Source organism: Heteronotia binoei, chromosome 17, assembly GCF_032191835.1.
Source record: "Heteronotia binoei isolate CCM8104 ecotype False Entrance Well chromosome 17, APGP_CSIRO_Hbin_v1, whole genome shotgun sequence".
NCBI lineage: Eukaryota > Metazoa > Chordata > Lepidosauria > Squamata > Gekkonidae > Heteronotia > Heteronotia binoei.
Window position 1 is genome coordinate 30809984 of NC_083239.1, and position 27112 is coordinate 30837095.

The 27112-nt window shown below is 46.3% G+C and overlaps 1 protein-coding gene across 1 annotated transcript in view; it reads right to left on the reverse strand.

Moving 5' to 3' along the window:
• Window positions 1-2094: 2094 nt before the first annotated feature.
• RLF (RLF zinc finger) overlaps window positions 2095-27112 on the reverse strand; it is a 45661-nt gene continuing 20643 nt past the window's right edge. The window contains exons 2-8 of the mRNA XM_060258655.1: window positions 26797-26951; window positions 25666-25747; window positions 15257-15389; window positions 12240-12442; window positions 11077-11213; window positions 9888-10029; window positions 2095-8500 (exon numbers count right to left, since the gene is read on the reverse strand). Coding sequence (XP_060114638.1) covers window positions 3743-8500; window positions 9888-10029; window positions 11077-11213; window positions 12240-12442; window positions 15257-15389; window positions 25666-25747; window positions 26797-26951 — 5610 coding nt within the window. The 3' untranslated portion in view covers window positions 2095-3742. The remainder of the gene's footprint in view (window positions 8501-9887; window positions 10030-11076; window positions 11214-12239; window positions 12443-15256; window positions 15390-25665; window positions 25748-26796; window positions 26952-27112) is intronic.

A 27112-nucleotide genomic window follows, 5' to 3' on the forward strand; every position in this document is an offset into this window, starting at 1 on the left:
ACCTAAAGATTATCGGTTTATGTAGGAGGATGTATTTGCCACACAAGTGACAAGCCAACATTTAGGCTGGAGACTGATGTCCTACATAAAGCCAAAGCTATGTAAATGTATGTAAATTCCATTGGCTGTTAATGGGTAGAAAACGGCTGCCTCATCACATAGCAAAAAAGCATAATTAGCTTTTACGCTACAATACTGACTGAAGTAAAAGCTTGTCTACTGCTTGATTAAAAAGGTAACGGTAGTCTCCTGTGCAAGCACCAGTCGTTTCCAACTCTGTGGTGATGTCACATCAGGTTTTCATGGCAGACTTTTTATGGGGTAGTTTGCCATTGCCTTCCCCAGTCATCTACGCTTTCCCCCCAGCAAGCTGGGTACTCAATTTACCGACCTCGGAAGGATGGAAGGCTGAGTCAATCTTGAGCTGGCTACCTGAACCCAGCTTCCGCTGGGATCAAACTCAGGTTGTGAGCAGAGACTGCAGTACAAGAGCATACTTCAGCCAGCTCCAAAAGAGCTCTATGTTTGGACATCTTTTATTATCAACCTTCCGGTTTTAAGTCAACCCCAATTCTCAAGTAATGTTCCCTTAAAGGTAAGCATGAATCCTCTCACACCATTTTGGGATGCATTCATTATATCAGCACAAAAGGGCATGTTGCTGAAAAGTGCCGTTGAGACAGCTGACTTGTAGCGAGTGGTGTCCTTGCGAGGTTTTCAAGGCAAGAGACAATTCAGAGGTGGTTTGCTATTGCCTGCCCACAACCTTGTTGTTCCTTGATGGCTTCTCACCCAAATACTAGCCAGGGCCCACCCTGCTTAGCTTGAGATCTGAGAAGATCAGGGCCCAAAGGGCATACACACATTTATAAGTTGCTTCTACCCCTCCACCCCTTTAAAATAGCGCAAAGGAGCTTTATCCTTTCTTAGAAATTCATGTCCTGGCCTTCACTTTGAATCTCAGAGCAGCTTACAAGCTCTTTTCCCTTCCGCTCTCCACAAGATACCCTGTTAGGTGGGTGGGGTGGAGTGAGCTCTCCAAGAACTACTCTTAAGCAGAACAGCTCTGAGAGAGTTATGACTGACCCAAGGTCACTCCAGGAGATGCAAGTGGAGGAGTGGGGAATCAAACCCGGTTCTCCCAGATAAAAGTCCATCTGTAGAGGGCAAAGCAACATATTTTTTCTGATGGAGAACAGCCATTTTGCAAAAAGAGGGTATGCAGAACAAAAAGCAAACCTTAATTTGTTGCAAGGGCATCAACACCAGTGCCAGAGAGAGGAAGTTTCTAAGATTTAAACACAGTTAGCCCCTAAAAAGTATGCAATAGCAACACCCTTCCCTTCAAAGCTGTATGCTGAAGTATAGTCTTAATAGTTTTATACTAGTAGAATTTAACACCTTTGGCACAAACCTAGATTTTCAGGAGGCACATGACAGGCATAAAACCCTCTTGCTTTCCCTATGCATCCTGACTCACTTTCCTCAATCCTGGGTGAACTGCAATGGAGTTTTCAATGGCTTCTTTATAAAAATGTAGCCTACATGTGGTTCCCAAACTCATTTGTTATGAGGGCCAAATCTGACATAAATGAGACCTTGTTGGGTCGGGCCAGGCTGACCCTATTTAAGATTAGGTAGCAGATATATAAACTTTTTAAAGGACACAGACAAACATGACTAAAGCTTTTTTAAAAACAAACAAACAAACAAACAAACAAACTTTAAAGTATACTTAAAACATTAGCACTTGTTGGTCTTAAAGGTGCTTTTTTTGTATTTCTCTCATGGGATCCAGGGAACTGGGCACAGGAAGGAGGGGACCAGGAGAGTGAGGAGCCTCAACCAATGGAGAAAATCGAAGTTTTGCTCAGTAGCTCCTGTGCGATTGAGCAAGCTTTGCAAAGCAAGCTGAGATGCAGAAGGAAGCGGAAGGAATAATGAAGCCAATTGCTCAGGTGCCTGATTTGGCCCCTGGGCCGCATGTTTGACACTCCTGGGCTACATGGCCACATTCCAAGCAGCTTTACTAGTAACACCTACACAAAGAGTGCACAAGGTTAAAAAAAAAAAACCAAAAGAATGCCAACATACCTAAACAGTAGTATAAAAATTTATTACAAGTAAATGGGTATCATTTTAAGTAGTGGAGCCCCCAATAAGAAACTGACGAGAACATGTATACGTGTGTTATTTTTGGCAAAAGTTACTGAAGACAGGAATAGAAGGTAAGGTATGGCAAGAAGGAGTTCTTTAAAAGGCAGCTAAAGCCAAATCAAGATTCTTTTTCTCCCCACCAAGAATGGACAAGTTCTTTTACTGAAATCAGCCAAGCATAAGGAGGAGCAGGCAAGGATTCTTAAGGCTGCAATTCTATGCAATATGTACCTGCAATCTGTTCTCCCCCCACCCAAGGCAGCAGTCTAACTTTACAGTAAACATGCACAGGACTGGGCTGCAGTTGGTACAAACTCACTCTGTGCCTTCAATGATATTTGCTATCTGTAAATTAAGCTGATTGACTTGATCAGAAATTTAAATCTTTGGGAGGAAAAAACATTATGCTAGCTGCTGGAAAATCAAGCTGGGGTGAGATGCTTATTCATTTGGAAGGAACCTATCAGATGCTGATAGATAACCTATCAATTAATATGAAATAAAAATTTCTGCAATCTGGTACAACCCCAGAGTCCAGGGGTGGGGGATGTTTGTCTTCCTCCATGCAGCATTAAGTAGGAGCTAAGACAGCAGGCTTGTGGTTTGGTGGCACTAACCTTCCCTCCGCAGCAGATCTGCAGACCAGTCTCAGTGGTAAAGTATATACCAGAGGTCAAAAGTAATTCCCAGCCGCAAATTAGACCGGCTAGCAGCCCAGAGCATGGCAGGACAGAATAGCGGTCTTCTTTCACAGTGCACAGTATGGCTTAGATCACTTACAGCAGTTGCCAAATTATTGATGTGCGAAGCCGCTTCAGAATCTAGATTTTTCAGATTCGTAACGAGGCTGCTCCTTGCTCCTTCTTGGCATACCTTACGGCGTTTTAAACTTTTAAGAACTTGCTCATGTCCCTCCCATTTCTCGTCAACAGGCTACGCTACCACTTTTCCAGCCATCTTTAGACATAAACACACTTGTTCCACATTCATGTAAAAGGTACCAAATTCATTATACACAAAGAAAACCCCAAACAAATCCTCAAACTCAACCCAAATATATCATGAGCTATGGACAAGCTGTGGCTGTACAGTCAACCAAAATAAAAAAAAATGGGTGAAAAAATTCCTTTTATTGAAACTCAAAACTCAAAAAATATAAGATGCTGTAGTGTACAATATGTTACACGAAGCACTCCGAGGTGCACATTCAAGTCAAGTAAGAGCTCCGTTTCCCACCCCCCTCCCAATCAACCCTGGTACCCTACTTATTCCATATACAATCATGCACAGTTAACTTTGCAAGAGGGAAGGGCCCCAACCCTTCAATATTCTGTTAATTAGCACCAAAATATCAGGGTTTTTCTTTTTCTTTTTTTTAAACGGGGGAGCTAGAGTAACTCAGCCAATACTGTAGCCAGATGTTGTACATTCGTGGAAACTGAACAACCTAACCTAACCTCAACAACATGTGCACTGAACCAGTTAGCGATATTCCCCTTTCCCTCCCCCCCCTTCAGCAGTAGTGGAGGCAAATCTTTCCCCACCCCACCCACCCACCATGTTCTTTTAAATAAAACACAACAATTCATGAACTTCCCACACAAAGTTGGTCTGTTTTTTTTGTTGGAAAAAAGTCTATGAGGGGCGTGGAAAATTTTGATCTTTCGAGAACAACTACCGGTCGTAAATAATGAAGCTGTTTTAAGGCCAGGTCCCCACAGTCTGTTAGCGCCTTGTCCAATATGGCCCTCAGGGTTTCCAGAGAAGGGAGAGCGGGTGAGTCTGTTGACAACAGAGGCTGCATGCCCCTCAGCTGCCCGGGAGCTTTGGAACCACCGTTCTTCTTCGAGATGGTGGCCACAGGGACACTCTCGTAGGTAACCCGCTCCTGCATGGTGGCATCCCTTTTGGAGTCTTTATCTTTCCCTAGCATGCAGTCTAGTTCACGTTGCTCCGAACGCTCCCATTCTTCCTCAGCCTTTTCCTCTTCCTCGTCGTCATCCTCGTCGTCATCCCGGTTCTCGCTCTCTTGGATGAATTTCAGAAATGACGACTCAAATCCCATTGGTTTGAAGGACTTGATGTCGAAGGGCTTGGGCGCCGGCTGCCTTTGCACTTTGTCTTTTGCAGCAAGCAGGAGATGCCTCTTAACGCTCTGCTGGGACGACACCTGCTGCCAGTCATTGACATCCTTCTCCCTTGGCAGCGGTGCACCTGAGCTAGAACGGTAAGAGCTGTTCTCCCGCCCGTCGCTTTCAGGTGAATCTTCTGGCTGACGGGACGGTGACACTGCTCTACTACTGCAGTCTTCTGAACACCTAGCTTTTGAATTATGGCTGTACTTAAAAGTGCCCGCATATGGAAAGACACCCGGCTCGCCAGCCTTGTCACCTTCGGAATGCACGCCATTTTTAATGCCTTCGCCGTCATGATCATCATCCTCACTGGAAACAAGACGCTCTTCTGGGTCATGCTGACACACTGGATGCCCAGCCAGCTCCTCGTGGAAGTCTCCGTTGGCTTCTTTATTCGACCTTTCACGTACATCTAGGCAGGCATCACTGATCACTGTACCACATTTGACAAAAAACACAAGTTTCTCATACTGCTCCTCTATATAAGCACTGGACACCTGATGCGTACGCTTATAGTGTCTCACAATACTGCTTTCCAGTTTTACCACTGAGGGACACCCCTGAAACATGCATGGATACTGGGGTTGATTGCAATTGTCTCTGCACATCTGTAGGGCTTCTTCCCTAGTTCTGTAATTATAAATCGGCTTTTCTTTATTTTTTTTATTATTTTTCTCTGTTCGGTCACGGATCCGTCTCCTTTTTTTGCTTGCTCTGTGCTTGAGGCACTGCTCTCTCAAGTAGCTTTGCTCCACCCCATCTTTCAGGTGGTTCCTTTTCTCTTTGGCATCGCCGGAGACACCTTCGTAGTCGCCGTGCCTAAAATAAACGTGCTGTGAGTAACGACTGTATGTTGTGAAAACTCTGTTGCAGCCATTGAGATCACAATGGATTTCAATGTCTTTGTTAAGCTCTTCTTCCTTGGAGTGCTCTTCCATCAGGTGATGCTTCAATTTGTGGAAGGAATAAAATGCAGCAGGGCACCGGGGATGGTGACAAGGGAATCGCATTGCCTCGGTCTCAGAAAGCATTTTGGAATCCTCCCCGGGCTCGAGGTTGTGAAAGTCACTACAGTGCTTAGTGAGGGATTTAGAGCACAGAAAGCGCTTGTTACACTCCTTATATTTGCAAACAAATATTTTTTTACATTTGGCAAGTTCTCGCTTTGTTCGCGCTTTGTCCTTTTCGGGGCAGAGTTGCTCTTTGTTGTACTGATGCACAATCTGATAGTGGCGAATCAAGCCCTTCTGGTTAGTAAATGCGGAATTGCAATTTTTATGAATACAATGGAATGGCTTATGGTACTTATGTAAAATATAACACAGGTTTCCTTTGGCAACGGTTCTTTTGCTCCCCCTCCCTTCTTTCGTTTCCAGTCCTTTCCTGTGGCTTTCGAGCGCTGACAGTTTTGCCTGCTTCCTGGGCACACAGCTTTCCGTTTCTTCACCTGACTCCAAATCAGTTTCGGAACTAAGCTCTTCCTTTTTCGGATGACACTGCTGGGCCCCAGCAAGTTTCACTTGGTCATCTAGTTCCTCCTCTGTGTTGGTATAAAACGAAGACATGGAACCCGCAGTGCTATTCAGCATGTCCTCTGAACACCCCTCCAAGTCCTCAAAGCTGTCATTAAACAATTTCTGAGCTGCCGACACATTGCCAAGTTTGTGTTGGTTTCTGTAATGGACTCTAAGGTGTGTTTTCCTTGTGAATGACCTTTTGCAAATATGACACTTGAACGGTGAGTATCGATACCGAAACATGTTCAATCGAAGCACCATCTCCTTGGAATAATTGTGTTTCCTAACATAATGCGTTAAGAGGGCTTCCCTGGTCACAAACTCGCACGTGCAACCTTGGCGTTCGCAGAAAAATGGCTTTGCTGCCAGCTGAGTAAGGTATTGGTTTGGTAACTTGCCTTGGTGTTCTTCGGAGAAATGGTCTGAGGTAGAATCGTCTTCGGAGTTGGGGCACTTGGAGGAAAACAATCTGGAAGAGTTCCCAATGCGACTATTAGAATTTTTCAAACTCAAATGTTTCAAGCCCAAGAGCAGCTCCAACATTGAGTCTTCTGCGCTCGACACTTTAGAATGTTGGCAAGGGGGAAGTTCAGGGGAAGAGGGGCACAGTTCTTGCTTGAAACATGTATTGGTTTTAGAACTGCTATTGCCATCTACACTACCAGGAGAGTCCACTTGGGTGTCCAAAAGATGCCTGAGCTCTGAACTCATCTCTCCAGTGGTGCTGTTATGCTGACCTTCAGCGAGCCAGCCATGATCTTTAGCCTTCAGGCCCAGCCTCCTCCTAGGTTTGAAATGGTACGGGTGAGCCCTTCGAAGATGCTTCTGCATACCCTTTGAATTTTTGTATGTTGAATCGCAGCCTTCAAAGCCACAGGTAAACCTTCTGCCGTCAAAATAGACTGCCACGTTTGAATAACGCTCCTTGAAGTTTGATGGGAGGAAGACTTTCTCGTGAGGTGACAGAATGTCAGGAATTGTCTGGCCAGGGCTCGCTGCCTCAGTCAATAAAGACACGGGTTTCATATTCGCAAGAGTCGCAACCTTGCTGCCCAAACTGCCGTTGCTTTTCCCATCTACCTCTTCATCTGTGAGAGGTTCTTGTTTAACTTTTAGAACTCCTTCTGGATTTGCAGACCCCGATGGCAAGCTGACATCCTCATGTACACAGGAACGATCTGTTGGCTCAGGGTCTTCCGAGTCTGAAAGGCACGCAAGACAGGCGTCCGAAACGTGCTCCTCGCACTTCACTGGTGTGTCCTTCATTTCACCGTTTGAAATATGCATGGAAAGGTGTTTAGTAAACTCGGTTTTCGAATAATAAAACTTCTTACAACCGTGGAAGTTGCACGTGTAAGATGCGTCCCGAAAATGCTGGGCCTCATGGTGGTAAAGCTGCCCTAAGTCGCTGAAAACGATGTTGCAGCCATTCAGCTCGCATTTGTAGCGCAAGTCGTTATGCTGCTGTTTGTGATGCAACAGCTTGTTGACAGAGTCAAACCTCGCATAGCAGCCCACTGATACGCACATGTAGGGCTGAGGGCCGCTGTGCACCTGCTCATGCTCCTGCAGGTGGAAAGCTGACATGAAATGGCGCCTGCAGTACGAACACTTCTCTCGCTTATTCTTCATATCCAAGTAATGCATTGCATTCTCATCGTTCTTCTTGTGCTCAGCTTTCAGGTGAACACTCAAGTACTTGAACTGCTTAAACACCCTAGAGCAATCCGTGCCCGGGCATGGGTACAGGTCTCTGTCTTGCAAGTGGCAGCTTTCTAATTTGCTGAATGTGACGTAATCATGCGCGTCGTTTCGGGCTGTGTCACACGGCGTGATCTTCAGCATCCTATTTCTGCTCAGGGCTGCAGAAGCCATTCTAGACAGGCTGCTCTTTGCCAGCCTCTCTTTCTTTAGCAGGATCTTCTTTTTAGCATGGTATTTTCTACTTGGAGGCATTTTCACATGCTCCCCAATGTGCTTGACGAAAACATCCTTCCTTCTAAACTTCTTTATACACACTGGACATGTGTACATGCCATCTTCCATGTGCATCTTTGAATGATGCAGTATTCTCGCCTCTATGCACTCCTTTTTGCAAATGACGCAGAAGAATTTGTACTGAAGCCACCTCTGGTACCTCTCAGAAGAGCCAATAGGTTTTTTTACTCTTACTCTCTCTTTAGCCTGATTCAATAAATCGTGTCCTTCAAAGGAATTATCTTCCCTGACGTCTTCACATTCACTTAGGAGACTGTCTAGCAGTTCATTTTCATTCATGGACCCCATCTCGTTGCCACTGAGATCGTCGTCAGAGTCAGATACTTCCTTCCCGAGCAACTTGAGACAGTGCCTCTTCAAAGTCTTCCAGTCCCAGAACTCTGGGTCGAACGTCCAATAAGCCTTCAAAGCCAGCAGGAGCTCGCAGCGGAGTGAGTTCGGAACTGGAGCACTCTCTTCGTCAAATTTTTGATCTGGCTGCAGGTGCAGCTGTTCTAGCAGATTATAAGCATCCTCGCTTGGCTCCAGTAAAAATTCAGTGAGCTGGCAAGCTCTTCGAACCTCAAGGTCTTCTGGCAAAAGGCAAGAGATCGTTTTACACACGGAGGTCTTCATATCATCATTTTCATTTGATCGGAGCTGAAGGGCTCTCACACATAACAAGATAGACACGGCAAGGCCCGAGTCTTCTGCCTATTGGGAATGAGAGAAAAAACACACACATTAGCTTTATATACATATATCTTCAAGAAGTCTTATAAAAAAAAGGATGGGTGGAATGAAGTATAACTTGACATCTTGCCTGAGAGAAAGAAGCTATTTTTTCTGTAGATTTTCCACAGATGAAGTAGAGTTATCTGTATTATTTCACAAGAGATCTCATTTCAATTTGACGAGATCCAGAGAAACAAGGAGTTCCACTTGGAAAACCAAGTTTTTTGGACTCCCCAGCCCAACAGTAGCCCCTGTGCTAACCAGCTAAGGCTTAGGAATGTGATGGTACCTAGTGTGGGGAGCTGGAGCTGCTCTGACGTAGACTGGGGAGCTGCCACTTGCATACTGTCATCAATGCAACATGCCCAAGGGAAAGGCAGGATAAACAGGCAAATAGAACTTGGGACTCAACTGACTGACAATTTTCCCTTAAATACATGCCCTCAGCATCTTCCCCCAACTGTGTGTTGAAGGCATCAAGTCACGAGCTATACTCGTCGGAAATAATCTGAGGGGCCTGAAATAGTGGTAACCCAAGAAATGAAGACCTTGTGCATTCATGACTCCTTAAAATCTCAAACCCAGCACTCAGCCCAACACTTCTAAAGCAGCACCATAAACTAGCAGTCAGGTTGGCTTTGGCCAATTCCAGATGCCTGCTGATGGAGCAGTGACTACTTATGAAGTCCATCCGCGACAATCAAACTTTAGGGAAGATGTGAGGTTGCATAGTGAGGAGAGGGCCACCCCACACTTGCCAGTGGCACCACAAATCACAGCCAGAGTCCATTATTGCTTGTCTTGCGACATGACCACATACTATGGCCAACTAATGACATCTTAGTGGAGCTGACCCTATGATGTACAATTACCACCACCACTGGATACATTTATCAAGAGCACTGTCTTCTGGATAGTTACGGGCAATCATTACATGTCTGCTCTTGATTGTCTGAAGGTAACCTGTTTAGGCAGTCACTCTCTTAAGATGCTTCCACTAAGATTTCTACGTTCTTTTGTCAACTGTCCAAGCTGAGCCATGCTTATTGCCTTAGAATAGGTAAGAGGTGTACATAGAGCGAGGGCTAAAGGTTTTAATAACTTGGAGCTTCCAGCCATCAGTCTATCCTCCATTTTTATCTGTCTTGTCCTCTGAGGAGATTGAGAAAGTAGTCCCAACCCTCCCCACAATCTAACTTTTCCATTAGTCTTTAAGAAGCCACACAATTCTGTTATTTTGGTTGCCTAACAAGGTTTCTTCCACTGCAATTTGTGTTTAAGTCCAAGAGCATGCTTTTTGGGCCCACCCCTTTAAGGACTGAAAAACAAAGATTAGCGCAAATCAAGAGATGACAGAGACACGTACTTCAGCTTGTATGACTCTTATCAGGAAGAACAAGTGCTGCAGCGTTCTAGCAATGATGCCAAACTGTCGACAACGCTCCAGGAAGGAGTCTAAAGATGGGTCGATTCTTCGTTGTAATTTGCTCCAAAATAAAGTCAGCTCCCTATAGAGTTTGGGACAAACAAGAAAAAGAATAGTCAATTGCTGAGCAAGCAAGTGAAAGGACCACAGCAACTATGTAATGGCAATTCAGCCAAGAATATAGAGCTGTGACAACACATGAAGCTGACTTATGCCAGATCAGAACATTGGTCCATCAAGATCAGTACTGTTTACTTAGGCTGGCAGCAGCAATCCAGGACCCGCGGTCTTTCACGTCACCCCCTACCAGACCATTTAGTAGTCAAACAGGTTTTTATAACATGTGTAAATTCAAACAAACAAACAAAAAAGTTGCAGGAAGGTAGTTGTGTTGGTCTGCATGAGAAAATCTAGATAGAAGCCCAGCAGCACTTTAGAGACCAACACAAATTTCAAGAATCAAAGCTCCATTTGTCAAGTTTCTGCTCTTCACACAGAAATATGATGTTGCTTGTGCCGGCAGAAGATACAAGGGGAACGGGGATGCAGGTGGTTGACCCAAGGTGTTATCTGTAGCAACAAGTATTCAAAAGATCCAGCTAGCACATCTAGGCTCCTCTGGGCTTCCATTTCCTAACAAAACTCTTTGCTATACTGAGCCAGTCCAACCTTCCTATTCAACTAGTACTGATGTCTGTAAACTCTTCTTAAATTTGTAATTACTGCTAATGCTGTCGCCAAACATGTTACAGAGAATTAAAGTAATTCTCAAAAAGTCTGTTCGGAGCCTTAATTACTTTACAGATCTGTTAGGATCGCATATGATTTTGGAGATCTACAATGTTAAAATTCTAAGGATTAGGTGCAAAGAACCAAGAATATCTTTCAGGAAGACAGCTGAGAGTTCTGTTTGGTGGCATTTCAACACTTTCCTAGGGGGAAAAGAAATAGAACTGCCAACACCTTGTAGGATTTAAGTTCATTTTCTCTCTCTCTCTCCCTCTCCACAGATGGCAGTTATACATACAGACATGCTAAGACTTCTGTGTTATTGTAAGCTACTTCAGAGGTCCATTTGGGCTAGAATAGTGAGTTTAGAGGGGGGGGGGGAATCCAAGGATCTACTTACCAAGAGCAGTACACATTTGCTGTCTGAAGCTGCTGAGTGAGGTATGTCGTACAGAGAATAAATGCAGTCCTATCCTGCCCCTCTGTTTCCAGGTTGCATATCATGTCCAGGACCTCTTTGCAGTCCACTTTTGCGATCTTTCAAAAAGAATTCAGCATCAGAAACAGTTGAACTCAAGACCATGTTTCTCTGTGCGTACACAAAGTCTTTCACCAGAGCACCTCTTCCTCCCCTCCCCATCCTGCTGCTTTAATTCAAGTCGCCCGCATGCAAAAAATGGTGTTCATAAGCAAGTGATTGGACGACAGTGCAACACACACGCACTAAACTCAGCTCCATTCCTTATCTTTTTTTTTTTAAACCTCCTAGGAATGACACTGACTTACTTGGATGGTTGACCTAATGCACGAGATAGAGATTAATCTATCAAAAATGACTGGTTTAAGCAAACCCAAAGGTGCTTAAACGGTTTTTAAAAGCATCACAAGCTACAGGTACAACCTTAGTCTGAAAGTTCTTGGTAAGCAATGACACTGAATATGAGATAAACAAGTCGGTATCCGAGAGAAGAAAAATGGGCTCTTGTGTTTCTGAAGATAAAGGTAATTCCTTCAGATGTGTACTGCAAGAAATCTTGTTCTAGACTCTATATACAGTGGAGCAAGACAGAATCTAACAAGACAGATCTTCTAGACCCAGAGTTCTGCAAATACCAAGGGATTTTTTAGAGTCGCCTGGCCTCTTCAGTTTTCAGGATTTTTCTGGGAGGGACTGTATTTTAGCAGAAAACTCTGGATCCGAAATCATACCTGTGTCATTATGTATGCAATAGCTGCTGTCTCTTCTGCAGATAAAGCTATCCAACCAACCACCTCGAAGTTTTTATATCCTAGCCTTGTAAGTTGGGCAAAGCCACAGCAAACACACCATGCTTACAGGAAAGGATGTAGCACAGCAGGATGGGAGTTAAGCTATTTTACCATCCGTTCAAATACAAAAAAGGGAGTCTTTTTTAGCTCCTGGCACAGGTGCTACAACCCTAACTGTCCTCTGCCCCACCACCTTCTGAATTTAAGCTCATGGGTTTTGTGTTTATCTAGTTCTGAGCCCAGCTTTATTTGGGCAGTTTGGGTAGCAACAAACCATCGCAATTACTTCCTCACCTCCTTGATAGACTCTTCATTTGGATGCATGGAGCACAAGCATGTGATGTAGGCCTGGAGAAAAGGCGAGACGTTTGAAATTTCGGTGGACTCTTTACACAGCTTGGACAAGGCAGCAGCCTGGGGAATGCAGTTCGTCTTCATCAAGTGTTTTATCCGCATTTGCAGGAAGGCTGGTCCTTCTCTCTTAATCAGTTTATTCACTGTGGGGGACAGGTAATGAGGTATTACCACTTCTAGTAATATATTATTATGCATTAAGGCATGACAAACCAGGGTACCTTGGGGGTAGGAATGGTGGCATCTTGGTCCAATTGTGACATATTTTAGGTAACTTTGCAACAATGAAATAAAACTCAAATATTAGAGATTAAAACAAACCCTTTTAAAAAGGTTCATACAGCCATCAATATTCAGAAACAAAGCATGCCATTTACCTGACTCTGTGTCATAGAATTTAGCACAAGCTAGCCTGAATTAGTTATGGCTATAAAGATTTGGAAACCTTTAACAGAAACTTGTGTGTAGGTCTGCCACCACTGTTATATTTTTGTTTCTACTTTCCATATACTTTTTAAAATTTAGTTGCTAGATTTTTGGTGGGGGGCCTTTTTTAAGGAAAAAATGAAGAGAACAGCCTTAAGACATAGTGTCGAGAAATTTATTCAGTTAGCATAAACCAGTTCTGATAACTGTTAAAGTGACTTCTCACAAGTAGCCATTTGTCTGCCCAAGGGGAAAAATGAAAGCCCAGGGAAACAACAATGGCAACATATTTTTAGGCCTTCAGTTCTATGTTGGGCATCACCTGTATGCTCAGAGTAACTTCATGAAATAGACAATTCAGCAGGAGGGAACAGCTTAGAAACATGATCTGTCATAAGCTCTGTAAGAATTCTCAGCCCTATCCCTGTGAGACAGATGAACTTTTTGAATCAGTGAGGGTACCTTGTCTGTATTTGCTTCGGTAAGAGAATCACAATTTGGATTCCTTCTTAGGATCAGTGTAGGCAGAGAGTAGAATTGTCACACATTCTCACTCATAGTTTTCAAATATGCCCCTGTGATATGTGTATTTTTTGTTCTCTTATACTTTTGTTTTCCTTTAAATGAAGTCCTCAACTAGAACCCTGAGTGTTTATTGGCTGAAAAAGCAAGGTGTTCACAACGGACCGATGATAAAAAAAAACTTCTGTTTTTTTCTCTTTAAGTCAGAAGCCTGGGTAGGGAGCATCCCTTCATCACTCACAGTAACTGTCTGTGTTGCTTGAGTTTAACCAAAGGGATGTCTTCTGTTTCACAGGATAGCTGTGTTGGTCTGCAGTAGAACAGCCAGGTGTGATTAAAAAACGAACAAGATTTTGAGCGTATAAGCTTTTAGGGGTCAAGGGTATCTGACAAAGGGAGCTTTAACTCCTTGAAAGCTTATACCTCAAAAATCTTCTGGGTCTCTAAGATATTACTGATCTTAAGTTTCACCATGAATCTTTTAAGACTGGCACTTCTGGAAGAGAGCTGAGTCCATCTGGAGCACATCAGTCTGTAGTAATATGTAGAAAGGCTTGGTGGGCAGCTGAGAGCACTAAGCCAGAAGAAATTATTTGCCAGTGAAGGTCCCCTTATCCTGGATGGCGAAGTTATTTGTAATTATTTGTAATTGTAATTTGTAATTATATATATTTGTATTTATTTGCAATTATTAGAAGGTGGAGGCTGGCAGGACCAGTATTCCAACCAGGCTGCTAGCATGATGAAGGAAAGTCTATAATGCTGAAAGCTCCTTGGAAGCCTTGGGGCTCTAACACAGGTTCCACTGGAACCGGGCAGGCTCCTTCCAATGGGAGGAGACTAAGGTGAACTCATCTATTTAAGGGAAAGAGTACTCCCCTCCACCATAACAACCACAAAAGAGAACACAGCTGAACAAAACGGCAGTCAGAAGCCCCCAACAACGCAAGTGGCACTTCATTTTTGTCCCTAAAAAGTCACCGTATACATAGAGACAATGTTAACTGTGGTGGATTGAGTTCACAATTCAATACAGAAACAGAATGACCAGTACATGACCAGCTGGAAAGAGGGCAGCGTGAATTTAGCTGAGGACAATACTGCTGGGGTCTATATCCTGACTGTCAGCAATTCCAAGCAAAGCACTAGGCATGGGCAAGAAATGAATCACGAATCTCGATTCGTGCACAAATTGGGCCATTCGTGGATTGTTTCAAACTGCTTCTGACCATGGTGCTTTGTTAGTTTCTTTGCAGTTCATTTTCGCAGACAGCCTGGCACTGATTCTATCAATTGCTAGGCTACACGGGGGGTGGATTTCTGGGAACCCTAGAAATACCCGCAGCAGCTGTCCATAGCTTGATTAGCAGCTCTGGGAGCCAATCACGGAGCTCCCATTCTGCAGCACAGAGAGTTGTCAGTAAGAGCTGAAGCTGAGCTTTCCGGGGGGGGGCACCTGATTTGGGGGGCTATAACTTGAACATTCCAAATCCAATCCACCAAACTTAGAGGGTGGGTGGAGAAGAATCCACTGAAGACTCCCAGTGAGTTTAACACCTCCTGAACCGAATGAACCATGAACCGGGTCAGAAATCAAATGAATCACAAAACAAAATGAACCACTATTTCCCCCGGTTCGTACCCATTCCTACAAGGTAGTGACATAATAAAAGGGTACAGCCACCCCACAGTGCTGAGAAACTACGCTCAAGCTGCCATTGCTCCAACCTGCTTTACACAAGATATTAAATCAAACCTCCCCCAAAAGTGTTGCTATACTCATCTGACCCTTATCTAATGCGAACATGAGTGCGGTAAATAGGCTGCAAATGAAATACGAGGTTTCAAGGTACAAAGAGCATCAAATGCTACACCATCACCACAATTTACAAGCAGCTATTGCCATGATCAGTTCATAATCAGCAATGCAAAAATGCAGACATTATCCATACCAGAATAGTGGGCAGGGCAACACAATTCTCATTCGAGGCTCAGCTTCAACATCTTACCTTCTTCTAACTCTACCGGCTGCTGTGATATAATCTTAAACAGAACCGGGTTCTTCCACACCCCTTCCTTAGCGATGTCAGCCAGTATTTCGAGGCTGTTGTCTCCAAACTGAAGCAAAGCATTATGAGAATCCTGTGAGAAACCAAAAGAAAAAGGGAGGATTTAGATTTTTTAGATTCCAATTAAGGGGTCACAGCCATTTCAGTTGGGTCCCCATCACCATCACCGATTGGTAGATATTGAATGGTAGACATCTCGTTTAGTTCACCTGCCCTTGTTTGAAGTATTACTGTTCTTTGTTTTAATACAAAATCTTAATGCTGAAAATCAAAGACACTTGACAAATGCTCAAAATTCCAGGGTGATGCGCTGTGCAAGATGCCTTGCAGAAAGCCCATACAGCAGCCCTACACTGAACTCACACTTTAAAAGGTCTTCCATGAGACCACAAGACCTCAAAAGACACTCCAGATGTTGGAACCTTGACAGTTCCTGCCCTTTCCCTGACCCCCTTCTTCTACCTTGGAACCTATGACATTGCCTGATACCAATCTATACTACTGGTCCCTCTACCCCAATGCCATCTTCTCTGACAGAGAGCAATTCCCCAAAGACTCAGGTTTGACGGTTATCCTAGGCGAGTTATCAGAGATCCTGGGGAAGCAGAAATGCTGAAGAATATTAAACTCACAGCCAACCAAACACAAAGCATTGGCTCTAATGGTAAGGTGCAGGCCCACCGTTCCTTGATACAGATTACTGCATGGATTTCCTTCCCCCTCAAGTTGCTGTCAAACACCCCCTTCTAGAAAAGGGCTACTGTGACAAAGGGAGGATACTCACTGATCAGAATTTGATTGACTGAATGTTTATTTCATTATGACCTAACTTTCCGGCTCTGTTCTGCCAAAAGATAGTGTACAAATTTAAAAAAGCTGAAATGATAGCTCAAACAAGATGGAAAAACAGGTTGCTTACCTGTAACTTATGATCTTCGAGTGGTCATCTGTGCAGTCACACACATGGGTTTTCCCGCTGGAACGAACCCGACCTCGGAGAATTCAAAGCTAGCCTTAGGCGTTATTTTTGGCGCGCACTTCCTCCCGCCCTGGGGAGCAGGCATCCACTGCGCATGCCTGGAGCGGGGGGAAGGCGCTCCACCCACCAGTTTCTTTCCAGCCGCTGTTAAGTGCAAGATAGTCTGAGAAATGTAGAATCGCATAAACAGCAGCGGGGACGGATGGGTGGGCGTGTGTGACTGCACAGATGACCACTCGAAGATCATAAGTTACAGGTAAGCAACCTGTTTATCTTCTTCGTGGTCTCTGTGCAGTCCCACACATGGGTGACTGATAAGCTAACCTGCACGGAGGTGGGTGCTGTTTCTGAAAGAGAAATTTCAGAAGTTAGGTTATACATAACAGATGAGTAAAAGTACTCCCACTCACCATTGGAGAGCATGGCATCTCAGTTGAAAATGGAGCGGAGTACGGCTTGCCCGAAGGAAGAATCTCGCCGTGCATGAATGTCCATAGCATAATGCGTGGCGAAGGTGGACGATGAAGACCACACTGCTGCTGCACAGATGTCTTCAACGGGTATGCCCCTCGCAAAGGCGGAGGATGTGGCTAGTGCCCTAGTAGAGTGTCCCCTTAGAGGTTCTGGAACTGGTTGTTTAGCTAACTTGTAACAAAGTGATATAGCCTCAACCAGCCACTTAGACAGTCTCTGTATAGAGAGTTTCTGTCCCTTCTTGTGGGTTCCGTAGGAAACGAACAATGCAGTATCTTTACGGAATGCAGCAGTCCTGTCCAAATAGAAGGCAAGGGCTCGACGCACGTCGAGGTTATGGAGAGATTTCTGTCCCGAGTCCGAGGGGTGTTGGAAAAAGGATGGCAAAGTGGTTACACTTTGGAGGTGGAAGGGTGACACCACTTTAGGTAAGAAGTTTGGGTCCGGCCTCAGAACCACTCTGTCGTGATGAAAGACAGTGTAGGGCGGATCAGATCGAAAAGCGCAAATGTCACTGGCCCTTTTAGCTGAGGTGAGTGCAACTAGCAGGGCTGTTTTCCACGATAAAAGGTGCATGGGGATAGACCCCATTGGTTCGAAGGGGGGCTTCATCAATTGACTGAGCACGACAGATAGACTCCATGTAGGGCAGAATTGCCTCGTCGGCGGTTTAAGGTGGAGAATTCCCTTCAAGAAGGATTTCGTAACAGGATGTGCGAATACTGTGCGGCCCTCTATGCTCTGGTGGAAGGCGGAAATGGCGGCCAGATGCACCTTAAGTGAGGAGTAAGTGAGGCCAGATTCCGAAAGAGAGACGGTGTAAGTAAGGATCTGCGAGATGGAGGAGGACGCAGGGTGGAAATTATTGCGCATGGCATATTGAGTAAAGCGTTTCCATTTGGCAGTGTAGGATTTCCTAGTAGAAGGCTTCCTGGCGTTCAGAAGGATGTGTCTGACATCGTCAGGAAAACCTACAAACTGATCCTCCAAGCTGTCAATTTGAGGACTGAAGGATTGTGGTGTAGGACCCTGCCCTTCTGTTGTGACAGAAGATCCTGTACCTGCGGGAAGCAGTGATAAGTCCTGTTGGATAGGAGGAGTAGAGTGGTAAACCACGCCTGGCGCGGCCACCAAGGAGTGATTAAGACACAGTTCGTGTGGTCCAGCTGCAATTTCTGAATTGTCCTTGTTATGAGCGGGATCGGTGGAAAAAGGAAATGAAGTGGGCCGTTCCACATTTGTAGGAACGCATCCCCTGGTGACAGGGAGGATGGGGGGCCTCTCATGTAGAAAATTTCGCATTGAGCGTTGTCCGGGGACGCAAAGACATCTATGGTTGGGACACCAAACATAGTGAAGACAGGGAGGAGATACTTCCTGTTGATAGACCATTCGTGATCGTTCACTGTCATCCTGCTCAAAGTATCTGCTTGCGTATTCTGCACTCCTGGTAGGTGCACTGCAGTCAGATGGATTTTGTGAGCGATGCTCCAATGCCACAAGCGTAGTGCCATCTTGCAGAGACGGGAGGACGCGGTCCCTCCTTGCCGATTGATATAAAACACAGTCGCCACATTGTCCGATGCTATTTGTATGTGGCGACCGTGCAGAGATGGCAGGAAGGATTTCAGTGACCTGTGAACAGCAAGGAGCTCGAGACAATTGATATGCAGGAGCTTTTCGTTCGCCGTCCACTGACCTTGGGCCATCAGAGAATCGAGGTGAGCTCCCCACCCCCACCTCGACGCATCTGTGGTGACGACAGTTGAAGGTGATTGTTTCAGGAATGGCATTCCTTGTAGAAGATTGTGCTGGCTTGTCCACCACTGTAGGGATGGCAGAATGTGGTTGGGAGCTGAAAGTAGCGTCCGTTGTGATTGGCGCTGTGGGTGAAAGGTTTTGACGAACCACAGTTGAAGAGGTCGCATGTGGAGCCGAGCATACGAGAGAACAGCGGTTGTTGCTGCCATCAGACCCAACATGCGCTGAAACACGAGAGCTGTTTGCGTCGGATGGGAGATTATACTGTTGGCCAGGGTTTGGATAGTCGTGACCCTGTCCATGGGTAAGTATGCCATATGGTCTGTGGTGGATAGATATGCCCCGATGAATTGTATTGTCTGCGAGGGGGAGAGTTGTGACTTTTGGTGGTTGACCTGCAACCCTAGGGTAGTGAGGAGATGAAGTGTTATTTGAACGTGGTCCTTGAGCTGCTCTTCCGAGGCTCCCACCATCAACCAATCGTCTATATAGGGGTAAAGGGCTATGCCCCGCTGACGGAGGAACGCTGCTACCACTGCCATACATTTTGTGAAGACCCTTGGTGCGGTTGATAGGCCGAAGGGGAGTGCCCTGAATTGGTAGTGGGCATCCCCTATGGCGAACCTCAGGAATCTTCTGTGGCAGCTGCTGATGGTGATATGGAAGTACGCGTCCTGCAGGTCTATCAGGGCCATCCACGCGTCCTTGGGAATGAGTGGCAGTGTGGACTGTAGGGTAATCATACGGAATTTTGTGGGACGTATGTATTTGTTTAGTCTGCGTAAGTCCAGGATTGGGCGCTGGCCCCCGTCTCTCTTCGGTACCAGAAAGTACCGGGAGTAAAACCCCGTGCGATGGTATTGGGGGGGGATTGGCTCTATGGCCTGTTTGGCCAGAAGGATGTTGATTTCGTCTTTTAGAGCCTGTGAGGGGGGCGTTACGAGGAAATGCGAGTTCTTTGGTTGTGAGGTGAACTCTATGAAGTAACCCTTCTTTACAATTTGCAGGACCCAAGAGTCCGTTGTTATGGACTGCCAGGTCGATAGGAAGGGGAGGAGTCTGGGAGTGGAGGAGGTGAAGTCAAAGAGACTGCTTATTTGGAGGAGTGGTCTTTTTGGGAGCTTGCGGTCTTTGGCGTTGTTGAAAGGGTTGCTTTGCAGGGGGTGCCCTTCTTCTCCAGTAATCAGATTGCTTAGGAGATCTGGTGCGCTTGTAAAAGGGGGTCCTCCAAGGTCTCTGCCTGTTACCCTGAGGTTGCTGTTGGGTTACCCCCAGTCGTTTCGCTCTCTTCCTACTGTCATCCACGGTGGTAAGGATGTCATCCGTGGTGGCATTAAACAGGCCCTGCCCATCAAATGGGAGATCTTCTATTTTATACTTAATGTCCTGTTGTAAGGAGGACGAGCGAAGCCAGGCGTGTCTCCTGAGAGCTATTGCGGTTGCCATTGATCTGGATGTGCATCCGACTGAGTGGCGAACAGTGTTAATCTGTTGCTTGCTAAGACGATTGAGCTCTCTTAGCAGTTTGGTGGCTTGTCGTTGTGATGTTTCAGGTAACGATGGTACCAGAGTGGTGAGCTGTGTAGCAATGTTGTGTGCATATGCCGCAAAATGAGCCATGTAATTATTAATTTTTACTGATGCTGTGGAGATTGAATAAAGTTTTCTCCCCAGTGTATCTAGTTTACGCCCCTCTTTCTCCGGTGGTACAGGGTGGCGTGTTTGCTTAGTTTTTGACGACGAATGCACAATCATAGAGTTAGGCGCTGGATGGTTAAACAAAAATTTTGACTCCGGGGCGTGAATTTTGTACAGTGACTCGACACGTTTGGATGTTGGTGGTATAGAGGCTGGCTTATCCCAGGCCTCTTTGAGGGCCTCTAAGTGGACTGGAAGCATGGGCAATGATGAAGTAGCAGGTAGGTCTGCATTGATCAAATCGTGGACGACATCGGTAACCTTGGGAAGGTCGGTGGTTAACTTAATGTTCAAAGTTGTGGCCATGTCGGTTATGAGGTCCAAATAGGACTTGGCCCCTTCTGAGGGAGAGAGATCTGCAGGCTTGACTATGTCAGAGGCTGGGGAGGCCGGCTGAGATAAGGACTGTGAAGAGTCTGAAGCCTCAAGGTCTGACTCGTCTTCGTCCCGTGGATCCTCGGGATCCGGTGGTAAGGGCGGTTTAGTTTGCTTAGATGTTGACGGTGTAGGAGAGACTGGAACTCGATGGCGAGGCGATACCGCATGTTCGGAGCGAGATGACAGGTGGCGTTGGTACCGTGCTGGACTTTGTTGTTGTTGGTACCGTGCTGGACTCTGCTGTTGTTGGTACCGTGCTGGACTTTGCTGCTGTTGGTACCGTGCTTGACTTTGCTGTTGTTGGTACTGTGTTGGGCTGTGCTGTTGTTGGTACCGTGCTGAATCCTGTGGTTGGTACCGGCCCAATTCCTTCTGCTGCTGGTACCGTGCCGGGTCCTGTTGTTGGTACCTAGACAAGTCGTGTCGTTGATACCGGCCGTGGTACCCTTCTCGATGTCCCATATCCCGGTGCCGTGAGTCACGGTGTCTACGGGTGCGGTAGGATTCTATAGAAGGGGATCTTGACGGTGTATAGCGCGGATAGGAGCAGCGGGATGGAGAGCGTGATCTGCTATAGTACCGACTCCCCTCGTCTCTACTGAGGGATCGCTCACGGTATCGTGTGGTCTTCTCCCGGTATGGAGATGTCTGGTACCGGTGCTTCATTCTAGGGGACGCCAGATGTCTGTCCCTAGAGAGTGATCTTCCGTGACGTCTATCGGGTGCGTGGTCTCGATGGCGTGGAGAGTCGAAGCGAAGTGGAGACACCATAGCGTCCTTGTAGGTACGAGGGACAGTAACGTCCCGAAAGGAGTCAAGGTCGAGCTGTTTTTGCAGTTGCTGTTGCTGTAGAGCTTTTTGCTGCTGCAGTTGCTGTTGCTGAAGAAGCTGTGAAGATGGCTGTGTAGGTTCCTTCGCCAAGAGGTCCTCCGGCAGGAATTCCTGTATTGAAGGCGAACGAGAGCCAATTCGGATGACCTCGGATTCGATAGCATCTACCGGAGTCAGGACTGGAGGCGGTGTTGGAGCCGTGAGCACTCGGAGTGAAGAGACCGCTAAGGCGGCTTTCGCATCCGAAGCTGACTGGTGAGGCGAAGAAGATTTCTCTTTTCCCGTCGAGTCACCATGTTGTTTCTTGGAATCATGGTGCTTCTTCGGGTGTTTTGAGGGCTTAAGCTTCCTGGGAGTCATAGCCACAGAAGCTGCCTGGACCGTACTGACCCTCTGTGGAGATTTCTGCGGATCAGAAGACTGAGACATAGCCGGGCGCAGAGATTGGGTCAGTAGGTGACTATTCAGTCTAGCGGCGCGGTTCTTTTTAGCTTGTTTGCCGAACTGGGCACAGTGAGCACAAGCGTCAATCCTGTGGGTGTCGCCCAGGCAAATTAGGCACAAAGCGTGGCCGTCTGAGGAGGGGATCTTAGTCCCACAGCGAATACACTTTTTAAAAGTGATTTTAAGTACTTTTCCTTCCATACGCCCGGGGGGAGGGGGGGGAAGGAGGAAAAGGGGAGAGATAAAGGAAACAGGAGGGTATAACAAAGAATTTTTTTTTTTTTCTTTTTCTATACTATACCAGACAGAAGTAAACGTGGGGAAAAATGAAGGAAGACGTTAGCGGTAGCGGAGAAAAGACAGTTGAGGAGGCTAGTTGAGAGGAGACGCAACGAGGAAGGACTATCCCGGGCGGCGGTCGGAAAGAAACTGGTGGGTGGAGCGCCTTCCCCCCGCTCCAGGCATGCGCAGTGGATGCCTGCTCCCCAGGGCGGGAGGAAGTGCGCGCCAAAAATAACGCCTAAGGCTAGCTTTGAATTCTCCGAGGTCGGGTTCGTTCCAGCGGGAAAACCCATGTGTGGGACTGCACAGAGACCACGAAGAAGATCAAAAGTCACAAAGCCACCAGTCTTGTGGGCCCCAGCAGTTCTGCTGCGCTCCAATGCAGCAGCTTTTTGGCCACCACAGCCGTGGGGATGATGCCCAGGGAGGACCCAAACCAATGAGGAAGACCTGCGAGCTGATGGTGCCGGGCCAGTGATGCTGAGGGAAGCCAAGGGCTGTGGGTGCCACAGCCTATTGGGATTCTTTGACTGCCAATTCGGACAGCCTACTGGATGTCATTGAACTTGAGGGACGGCCCTGGGTGGCCTTGTCTGACCCTATCCAGTTCCAGATGTACTCGGGCAGTTCCAGATGAGCCCCCAGGCGGCCTCAGATGACTCTGGCTGTATTTGGGCAGTCCTGCCTGTCTTTGGCTGTGGACTGGTGGGATCTTCTGGTGATTCCCTGTGAACTGGTGGAATCCTTTGACTGGGTGTGTTCAACCTAAGCAGCCTTGGGCTGGGAGCAGATGGGCAGCCTGTGAACTGTGTTACGGTTGTGAGCAGCCTGACCAAACTGAATGGGGCTGTGTATTATACCTACAGATGATAAACTGTGGCCAGTAATAACAATCTGAAGTTGCCTGGTGCCATCTAATTAGGCCAACTGTTGTGTTGTTGTATTTTTATTGCTTTTAGCTGGGAATTTAACTGATTATTGTAGTTCATTTGTTGTACACCACCACCCTGAGCCCTGTTCACAGGGGAGGGCCGTCTAGAAATTTAATTTAATAAATAATAACCCACAACAACAGAATGGTAAACTAATCAAGCAGCAATGATATATAAAGAAAATGGCTCCACTGGTTACCACCGAATGCTCTGCAGGCCAGAGTTAACTTAACTGCTCTTTATAAGCCTGAAGGGACAATTGTCCTGGAAAGAGGTTGTAAAATAGGCTTGGGGGCCAGATTTTGGAACATAGGTAAGTGGAGAGATTTAAAATAAAAACCTAGAGATCACCAACAGTGAAGTGCTGGGGGTCTTGGGTGAGCAGGCCAGAGAAACATGTTCTTTTTTAAAATTCAATCAAACTTTATTAAAAGAGTAAATACCAACGGACTGCAAGGTAATTTCCAGGTGAGAAATAAGAATATTCCAGTGCAGTTCTGGAATAAATGTGCAGATTTCGCCAGGCATGCAGAGCACAGTCATTGTTTCTTGATCACAGAATCATGAAGGTGGAAGAGTTCCAGGGAAGCAACTATAAGATACACATGCCGGTGATTTGTGGGGGCGTGGGGGAATGCAATGCCTGATATTTCCCACTACTTTAAACACCATCCCACTTTCCCCCTGAGATCCTCCTTAGCTGCTTACATGAACACTCGCTTTCAGCCACAAACCAACCCAAGGCCTGCCTTTAGGAACAGAACAGCATCTACCAGCAGGCCGCTTTACTAGCCCTGTATTAGTTATTTCCCTGGCCTCATCAATCCATCTTCCCCCCTCCCCGTTACTGAGTTGATGTCGTAAGAGTCTAAGCTGTAGAGATGGGGGGAAAGGAAGAAAAACACCATACTGAGAGGGGCCCTGCAAGACTGTTGGAAGAAAAGGCATCAAGAAGATCAAGTCAAGCATGTCATGTTTTCTCAGTACTTCAGTTACATCATTTCGTAACTCGGAAATGAGATTCCTTTCCCCCTCATGAGCCTCTACTACTGCAGCACTCAAGCACAAACACTTAGGGGCCTTCAGTAAAATTAAATAATAGAAGAAAGATTATCCTCTCCCTCCACCACAGCAATGCCTCTTTGTTTTCTATCTCCTCAGCTTTGCTGATTTGTATTTAGCGGTGTGCAGGAATCTCTGCACTGAGCCCTTCTAGAAGGCATCCTCCACTGTTAAATCCCTCCCCCAAAACAATGGCTACACTCTCACTAAAAGGTAAAGCTAGTTCTCTGCGCAAACACGAGTTGTTTCTGACTCTGGGGTGACGTCGCATCACGACATTTTCACAGCAGAGTTTTTAAGGGGTAGTTTGCCATTGCCTTCCCCAGACATCTACACTTTCCCCCCAGAAAACTGGGTACTCTTTATACTGACCTTGGAAGGATGGAAGGCTGAGTCAACCTTGAGCTGGCTACTTGAACCCAGCTTCTGCCGGGATCAAACTCAGGTCATGAGCAGAGATTGGACTGCAGTACAGCAGCTTACCACTCTGCATCACGGGGCTCCTAATACGTTCTCACTACCTGAACAAAAATACCATTGTGTGTCTAGCCACAGTGTCATTTGCACTGGTCAAAAGATAACCATATGGATACACAAGTGGGGCATTACATATCTAGAAAGTAGCTGCGGGGGGGAGGGGAGCCCACAATCATAACATTAGGCAGACATCAGCCATAGAAAAATTAACTAGCACAGCCCAAGCCCAATATACAACTCCCAGCACAAGCAAACCGCCCCCCCCCACCCCCCAAAAAAGCTCTGATGGCTTTTGGCTGCTGCTATGGCACAGCTGGTCATTAAAACTTATTTGGATTTGTTGATTAGTCAATTAATTGAAAGTCTCGCCACTAGGTTTGCCCCTTCCAGAAAGTGAAAGAAAATGTATGAGCTTCCCCCCCCACACTGTTTTTGCTGTAAAGTCGCAGCTGATTTATGGTTTCCAATTATGAGATATTCAGAGCTGGCTTGCCAATGCCTGCCTCTGTATCATGATCCTGGTATTCCTTGGTGGTCTGCCATCTGAATACTAGGCAGGGCCAACCCTGCTTAGCTTTCGAGATCTGACAAGATCAGCCTAGCCTGGGCTATCCAGATCAGGGCTGAGCTCCCCGTTAGATTTCAGCAAACATTGGGCGGGGGGGGGGGGGGGACAGGTTCCTGCATTACCGGAAAAAAAGATGCACTCTCTTAATCATCAGGAAAAGCTGCTTTAAAAGATGCTTACAATCCCTTTGTGTATTAAAGGTTCTGCAAAGAACTGAAACTCTCAGTGTGGTCAGGCACAAAGCCTGGCAATACTAAGTCATAGGAATACGTTTCCTCCAACATTGCATCCAAGCTCACAAAAGCATTTTCTCTCAAACAATCTGGGGTATGTTTTTACAATGAGCTTTTTTATATTGCTCAGGCAAAGGATGACACATGCCTGCCTCATTAATTTGGTTTCTGTTGCTAGCTGTTGAAACAGCAGACGCTGCAGAACAAAGGTACAACACGCACACACTCACCTGTATAGACTGAAAGAGTCCTGACAATGGTTCGCACTGCTCTTCGCTTTCAGGCACAGAAAGCAATAGTTCAAAACAGCTCCTGCAATTAAAAGCCACAGAGCTTTTTTGAGGGTTGTCAGAATTATGACTAAGAAGAGGCATACTAAACATAACATAATGCTGCACCCTACTTGCTTCTGCACCTGGCCCAAAAAGGATGTGCTAAACATGCTAGAAGAACATGCCATTGAGCTGCAGTCAACGCACAGCAACCCCATCCATGGGAAGCACGATCGGGGTCGGAGAAAACTACGATGCTTACAAGGAGCTACGTGTTGCGGGAAGCCTGATCATGGTCGGGGAGAGCTCCTTGCAAGGACCACGGTACACAAGTGCCAGCCTTGGCCCCGCTTAGGCTTCCCACATTGCGGGAAGCCTGATCAGAGTAAAGGAGAGCTACAATGCTCATAAAGAGTTTTCCCCCCTCAGGCTTCCTGCACTGCTAAAAACCTGAGTGGAGGTGGGGAGAGCCATGCCGCTTGTGTACCACACTCCTTGCAAGGAGAGCACCATGAAAGCACCTGTCCTGGCTCCGCTCAGGGGAGAGATGGGGCACCCAATGGTACCCCCCAGGCAGGGTGGTGCCCGAGGCAGGCCTCCTACCCTGCCTACTTCCACATGCCGGCTCTGCAAAGGAAGCATGCTATTTGATGCCAAGCCCTTCCCCCTTTAAATTGCCCCTGATCAATGGAAAGCTAGCATGGGGTGGCACTGAAGATTATTGGACTAGGATCTGGGAAACCCAGGTTTGAATCCCAACTCCACCATGGAAGCTTGCCAGATGACTTTGGGCCACTCATATACTCTCAGCCTAACCCATCACACTGGGTTGCTGTGAAGTTAAAATGAGAGAGATAAGCCACTCTGGATCCACTCCAGACAGGACAGACAGACTCACATTCTAGCTGGATCTGATTAATTGAGCAGCGACTCACAAAAGCTCATACCCTGCCACAAATGCTGTTAGTCTTAAGGTGCTTCTGGACTTCTGCAGCTACAGACAAACACAGCTACCCATCTTGATCTAAGCTCTGATGTGTAGCCTTTTGGTTTCTTGTAAAACTGTGAATGATCATGAATTATACTTACAGCACTAGCCTGCCAAGAACCAGAAGGACCTCTTCGCAATCCGTAGTCAAGTAAGGTCGGGCACTGGCAAAACTCTGAATGGCGACACTGTAGACTTCCAAAAGAGGCAAGGCATGCTCCGAAGCACCCCGGTTGCCGGCATATTGTAGCAATGTCTAAAAAGGAAATAAATAATTAGCAGAGTGTGTTTCATCTTAGCCCTAAACACACACACACAAAAGCAGCTACTTCAAAGCAATATTCTAATCATACAGGAGAGGAAAATACAACATCATAACTGCCTTTCAAAAAAAGTGCAAAATGAAGGCATGGGAGG